Source organism: Lolium rigidum, unplaced genomic scaffold (assembly GCF_022539505.1).
Source record: "Lolium rigidum isolate FL_2022 unplaced genomic scaffold, APGP_CSIRO_Lrig_0.1 contig_58880_1, whole genome shotgun sequence".
Lineage (NCBI taxonomy): Eukaryota > Viridiplantae > Streptophyta > Magnoliopsida > Poales > Poaceae > Lolium > Lolium rigidum.
The window spans coordinates 61,258-68,750 of record NW_025901059.1 but is presented as its reverse complement, the minus strand read 5'-3'; the positions used below and the strand labels follow the sequence as shown (position 1 = coordinate 68,750).

Sequence of the window (7,493 nt, the reverse complement as noted above, 5' to 3'; positions counted from 1 at the left end):
AACATATTTACTGGCAATATGTGATATGTTATCCTTTATCCTTATGGCTATATCATCAAGGAGGCATGTAAGCCATGTAAGGCACTGTGCTGGTCTGTTTGCCTGGACTATGTGTACAGCCATGTATCGCAGTGTGCTTGTATATCATATAGCGGCAAACTTGGAGACTACATTCATGAGCTTGTAGTCTATTCTTTCTTTCCAGCTCATTATTTTTAATATATTTTATGGGCTGAAAAAAACCTACCTTCTAATTTTGATTACAATTGCTGAAGAGTCAATATGCCCTTTTCTCATGAAAAACCTGTACTGAGGTTAACATGTAACGAGCTAGAGTTGTCATCTGTAATATGATACATCAGAGATACAGCTTGAAGATACCCAGTTTGAATATTGTCTTGATTATTTTTCATTCATGAAACTCTACTGCTGCTTCTGTGAAACCATAAACATGGAAATGTAAATTTTGTTTCGCAAACGAAATGTAATTGTTGTTTCCTTGTATTGATGGAAGACTAACAAATATGCATCAGAATCCGCTATTACTCTTGCTGTAACTGTTATCTTCTAATGACTGATACAGAAGTTCGGTAGATATTCTTTCTTATTCATATCATTGTTCTTCCTGAATAAAATCTCATTCAACTACGAACTTTAGGCCAGGACTTCAGCAGGTATATTTTATATCGTTGAGACCATAGCATAACATCTTATTTGGAGTATGCCAATGTTTTTGTAGGTGGTGGGAGTGGCCATGAGCCAGCCCATGCTGGATTTGTTGGGCCAGGAATGTTGACAGCTGCTGTTTCTGGAGATGTTTTTGCTTCTCCACCTGTTGATTCTATTTTAGCTGTATGGTTCCTTCAGCAAATTTATGTCAGATTGCTTTCACTGTTAAGATCTCCCTAGCTCACATTCTTTCTACTTTATGTTTGCATTGTAGGCTATTCGAGCTGTAACGGGTACCATGGGATGCCTTCTGATAATAAAGGTACCCTGTAGTTTTTATTATAAAAGGACAATCATCATAATGGGAACAACCTGATGCATCTGTAGTATTGTCTTATCTGATGCTTGGGATTGGTCAATGTCTATTCGATTCTCATGAAGATTTTCTATTGCTTTCTCCACCTGTTTACTCGTGTGTACGGTGTACACCACACAACTACATCTACAGATGGACAGGTGGCTCGTTTAACTTTTAGCGCAGATTCCCCAAAATCAACTTGGGACAAAGTAAATTGTTGCTTGTTAGGGTTGTAGATATGGTGACCGAATCTCTTGAAAGGGAATTTTGTTTGTGTAGAGTGTACGGAGCTGACAGTGGTCTGGGGTTGAATTTTTGGTAATTTTAGTGGTCTTACCTCTGTAGTCTCCTGCTCAAAGTGCTATACAAGCTCCTGGTAAAACTGGCTGTAACGTTGTTGAACCTTACACTATCCTATTTATGATGTTGGCACCGTTCTCTAACTATTATTGGGTGAAGGCTATCCATGACCTGTGCTCAAAAGGAAAAAACATAGCCACTGCTCACGGGGCTTATTTGGCTATAGATGCCTGCTTGATGCTGCTATACGTGTGCTGTTTCATAGAAGTTTAATCTGCTATGCTTGTTTCTGTTGCAGTCATTGTATTTGTAGCAATCCAGTAGTCGCACTCCATTCTGTTCTCATGTTCTGTTGTTGGGCATTTGCAGAACTATACTGGTGATAGACTTAATTTTGGATTAGCTGCTGAGCAGGCAAAATCTGAAGGCTATAAGATAGAGGTTGATGAGCATATAACATCTTTTACTACCTTAGTGTGGCATACCATGTTCAGTTCAGCTTGTAATCTGTATTTATCCACCAATTGCAGATGGTTATTGTTGGAGATGATTGTGCTCTTCCCCCGCCTCGGGGGATAGCTGGTAGAAGAGGTTTAGCAGGAACAATTCTGGTGCATAAGGTACTTCATTGTTGCCATTGCCTTGTTGATTTTAGATTCTCTTTTTATGCATCGTTGTGATTACTAGTGTATTACACCCCCGACTTATGAGGCAAGCACCGGAGAAAATCCTTCGCAGATGTACCACGCGTTCATGAAAAGTTTACTTTTTAATCCAGTTGACCAGCTTGTATCTTGTCAACACAAACCAAGGATGCCTACTTAATGCCTACTGAAGTTGGGGCTAGCCTGCTAAGTGAGGAAATCGCAATAACAGGCACTATAGTTTATTTTGACTGGTCAAGTGACACCCGATTTCTAGTCTCTTAAGAGTAAAATTTTGTCTGATGGAAATGAAACTATCTTTCTTTGCTGTTTGAACTTAGAAAAGCTGTTGTTATGTAGAAATAAAATTTGCACCTACCTTCGTCCGTGATTTGTCTCCAGCGATTTGGCTAGGTCGTCTGGTTAATGGAACTTAAGAAAAAAACGATACTATGTGGGGCTGGGCATTGCATGCACCGTCGCCAGCAACCTGCAACGTGGTGCTTAATTTTGCGACCTATATTTCCTTGTTTATCAAGTTTGTCAGTTAGTTTCCAAAGGTTAAGGTTGCTAAGATAGTAAATAATCAGAATTTGTTAAGAAGGATGTGATCTGACCTTTGGATCAAGGAGTCGACCATATAATGGACTAGTGTGCAAGGCTCAGATCGGTAATCAATAAGAAAACAGAAAGGAGGCTTCTCCTCCACATTACACTATCCCTGCCGACCTCACCAATGCCACGGTGCAGCCAGCACCTCATGGCTACATTCTGGAGCTTGCGTTATGACAGTTAGTTTCCAAAGGTGCTGTAGTTATTTCTTGCTGTCCACCAGCATTTACTAATGATCCTAACTTTAAAAAAAAGCAATGCCTTGTTGTAGTTATTTCTTGCTGTCCCCTTAAGTGTTTATTTTGTTTGGATTCTACAGGTTGCTGGGGCTGCTGCAGATGCTGGTTTATCCCTTGCAGATGTTGCTGCAGAAGCAAAACATGCATCTGAGGCTGTTGGTACAATGGGAGTAGCACTTTCTGTTTGCACGTTGCCTGGGCAAGTGACATCTGATCGTTTAGGTCCTACGCAAATTGAGCTTGGCCTTGGAATTGTAAGTCTAGTTGGCACCAGCAATTGTTCTCATATAGCATGGAGGAAAATATGCAATTGATGTACTGGGATTTAGTTATTAGCGTGTGCGGGTTTGTGTTTGCTCTAAACATACCCGAGTGCTGCAAAATTCACATTTTTTTTCCAAATAATAAGCATCTATTTTTTTTCCAGCATGGAGAACCTGGTGCTGCTGTTGTTGAGCTCCAGTCAGTTGATGTAGTGGTTGAACATGTTCTTAAGCAGATACTATCGCAGGTATGATTTGTGATACATGATGTGTTCATTTCTAACCTCTAGTGTTTCTCCATTTCTCCTTTAGTCAAATCTGCAAGCACTAGATTATTACTGAAATGCCGAGGGTGAAGTTTGTAGACAGTTACCACAAAAATTAGGGTAGGTGCTAGTTCTAGCCTTCTAGGTTCTTCTGTTTATTCATTTTGTGGTGGTCTTTCATCATTTCAGGAAACTCAGTATCTTCCTATCACAAGAGGGAGCAATGCTGTTCTCCTAATCAACGGGTAACTAAATCTGAGCATTCTTGTTTCTTTGTGAGTTGATTGTTACTATCAGCAAATTACTAGTACAAATACTGAAGATGGCACGGATAGTTATATATATATATTTGCAATATATTTCACCATTTGCAGCATTCAGTGATTAGATAATTTAATACTTTATATTTATTTGTCTGAACTAAGGTGAACATTCCTTCCGGAATTCGAATATGCTCATTATCTATCTTGTTATCCATTTCTTGAGAGGTTACTATGGAAAATCTTCTCAGGAAACTTTCCTTGGTATGCAACGCTAGGACTGAATCACGGCAGTAATTTAGCATTTGTAGGAGAGTCTAATACCATCACTCAGTTGCTTCAGTAAGATTGAAGGGGTCATTGGAAATTAAGACCAAGTGTTGATCTCAGACAAAGTGTTGTGAGCTTTACCTAGAAATATAGTTTTGGCCTGCTTGCACATCAGTTCAAGCTAATGATTATAGTGAAGTGCTTGTATTTTTGGATCATGGTAGTAACGAACTTGTTCATTAGCGCCCACATTTTAGAAAATGTGCGAGCTTTCCATGGCAACTGCATCTTCCATATAAATTACTACCTTAAGATCTACTGTGACAGTGTGATATCTTTCAGGAGGTTTATTACTGTATCAGCTTACTTTATCTATATTGTTTATATTATAATCAAGCATGTCATGCTACTTTGCTGTCAAATATCATCTACAGATTGGGTGCTACTCCTGTGATGGAGCTTATGATTGCAGCAAGAAAAGCGGTACCTGAGTTACAGTTGGAGTATGGGATTGCTGTTGACAGAGTCTACACTGGCACATTTATGACAGCACTTGATATGGCTGGTTAGTTCTTGTATTCTCTAAGAGAACCTTGATATCTGCCAAAGGGCCTAAATGATCTGTTGCCAAGCTTTATGAACATCTCTCCGCTATAGTTATTCTGTCACATATATCATGATGGTCTGCATGGTTGCTTGAATATGTGTCAGCATTAATTATATTTTAGCAAATATCATTCAACCTTCGCTGGTTGAGCTAGCCACTTTGCTTTTCTTCTAACGTGTTGTATTCTGTATTTTCATCTGCTATACAGGCATTTGACTTATGGCTAATTCCTTAACTTGTAATAAATAAGGTACATTAAATGCCTTAAATTATGTTTCACTGCAGGAATTTCTATCACCATCATGAGGTCAGATGAAAGCATTTTGCAGCGACTTGATGCTCCCACAAAAGCTCCATCTTGGCCTGTTGGTTCTGAAGGTAGTTATCTTGCTGGCAGAAAACTAGTTTGATTTCTGCAGCCTTTAGCCGCTTTACATCTGTATCATAGGTTTGACATTATGTTTGCCTTCTTTTACGAGTTAACTTGTGAAGTTTGTGATTTCCATTATTTGTAGCAGTTTATGTTTTATCTACAATTGCAAACTCTTTTGTACAAACTTCAATTGGAAGCTCCAGAACTGGGCCTATACAAAAATGGCAGGATTCAGATCTATTAGAATGGGAGTTGCCTACATTTTAAATACATATTTGGTTTAATCACACGCCTTTTAGTATAAGTTTGTTAAAATAGAAAGGGTAAGCTCTGTGACAACTTTGTTGTTGTTGTTTAATCACCAGTTTTCTAATGGTGTTGATTGTAGGAAAGCGCCCGCCAGCAAAATTTCCTGTTCCAGTACCACCATCACCTTCAATGAAGGATGACGAGGTGAAGTAAAATTCTCTTCTCTAAGGCTGTGATGCTGGGAGTAGGTTCACCTTCGCTTTTATTTGGAAGTGTACAACTATAACAAGAACCGCATGATGTTGTCGATTGGTTCTGCTTCTGCATGGGTTGTAATTTAGAAATTTCTATTCCAGTTGTTGTCTAGATACCAGTTCTTCCTTTTGGTAAGATACGAAAGCCAAGGTGAGGAGAACATGGTGGGAATGAAAAGGAGAACCCTGAAATGGAGAACATGGTGGGAATGAAAAGAAGAACTCTGAAAACATTCTCTTTTCTGACAGCAAGTTTAGCCAATAGTATTGTGTGAATCTGACATCCCTATTTTCCCCTGGGGGTCTTAATTACCACTGCTTAGCTTTCAATTTGCATCTGACCATCAAATTAAATGTGAATACCCTCTCTTTGAAACAAGGGGTGCTTCTGGTTCTGTGCGTGCTTCAAACAATTTTGTCTACCAATAATACTGGAATATATGCATATCAGTTGCCACTCGCAATTTCTCAAGTATGATGAATTAGCTATTGTTATGCAGATTCTTTCTCATCGGCAGGAGCCAACCAAGCAAGGGTGTATTTTGGAGGCTGCTATTGAAGCAGGTGCTAAAGAACTCATTGGTCTGAAGGATAGCCTAAATGACTGGGACAGTAAAGTTGGTGATGGTGACTGTGGAACTACGGTAGGTCTTGCAGGGGTTTGTTAACTTAATGCTGATGAGAGCTGTTTTATGATTCATTAGAATTGATTCATTTTTTTTCAGATGTATAGAGGTGCAACAGCCATTCTTGAAGATATGAAAACACGGTAAGTTAGAAGCAATGCATATTGTTGATGTGACTCCTGGTATTTATAGTGTTCATATGTAATTCTTGTTAAGATCCACTTGTTAAATGCCAACCCCTCTTTCTGCATCATTGTCCTGATTTTTCATATGAATCCCTTCTATGCTGGCTGCGTTTTTGCAGCCATTATTACAAGTTGACCTATTTTACGTAAACCTTTCCCTTTGCTAGTTATCCTATGAATGATGCAGCTGGAACAATAAATGAGATTGGGGCAACAATCCGTAAGGTGATGGGTGGAACAAGTGGAATCTTGTAAGAAATCCGTGCTTGCTACTATTTGTTGCATTACTGGCCTTATATGAGAACTTAAGTAATTATTCTTCTATACTGTGCTCCAGGTATGACATACTCTGCAAGGCTGCATATACAAGCTTAAAACAAAACAAAACTATTACGGCATATGAATGTAAGATATATGTTCGTTGAGCGTTCCGATTCAAAACTTATTACATTATGATCGAAACGCAACTATCTATAAATTTGCATGCTAAACAAAGTATGCTGCTTTTCTTCAGGGGCTGATGCTTTAGAAGCCTCTATTGCTGCTGTTAGCAAATATGGTGGTGCCAGTGCAGGATATCGCACAATGCTGGATGCTCTAATTCCTGCTTCTACAGTTTTGAAACAGGTCACTTCTCAAACCTACTTGCTCTGCCGGCATCATTGTCTGTAATTATTTGATGTACTTATTGTGCTTAAACAGTCTCTTCAAGCTGGGGACGATCCGGTGACTGCCTTTATCGCTTCTTCTGAAGCAGCATCAGCTGGTGCTGAATCCACTAAACAGATGCAAGCAAAGGTTGGATCTTTCACCTGTTCCTTGCATTCAAAGGAAAAAAAAACATATAACTTGCCTTGTCTCGCTCAACTAAATCTGCATTCTTGTGCACTTTTCCCTTTGATTATGTCCGTTCCTGTAGTAATGTGATTCATTTGCACTTGCAGGCAGGACGGTCATCATACGTTGCTCCCGATCACCTGGTTTCAGTTCCTGATCCAGGAGCAGTTGCTGCAGCTGCATGGTATCGAGCTGCAGCGCTTTCAGTGAAGAAGAAGCTGCATGGTTCAGAAAGCTAGTAGTAGTACATGCTATGCCTCCTTCACAGTCCAAAATACTACACTGACGGCGAAATGCTCAGAGGCTTTTCTCGCTCCCTCTGATTTGATTTCCGCTTGTGCTTTGCATGGGCTGAGAAATCGAGTTCCGTATTGTTTTGTCCTGACATCATACAGAGAGCAGTTCAAAGGATTTGCAGACTTACAAACGGTCGGTGAAGTTATGATTTTGCCTTCCTGATGAAGTGATGATTATGTGTGCC

The 7,493-nt window shown here is 39.5% G+C and overlaps 1 protein-coding gene across 1 annotated transcript; it reads left to right on the top strand.

The window, feature by feature from the left end:
* Window positions 1-739: 739 nt before the first annotated feature.
* On the top strand, window positions 740-7,493 carry LOC124681903 (putative 3,4-dihydroxy-2-butanone kinase; the record flags this gene model as incomplete). Its single annotated transcript, XM_047216679.1, is given in 17 exon segments — window positions 740-852; window positions 944-991; window positions 1,697-1,768; window positions 1,858-1,947; window positions 2,903-3,076; window positions 3,250-3,333; window positions 3,541-3,596; window positions 4,316-4,446; window positions 4,774-4,866; window positions 5,250-5,314; window positions 5,865-6,008; window positions 6,090-6,133; window positions 6,343-6,426; window positions 6,513-6,580; window positions 6,690-6,802; window positions 6,878-6,973; window positions 7,120-7,493. Coding segments are annotated over 17 exon segments (1,607 nt in total), but the record flags the coding sequence as incomplete, so codon positions are not given.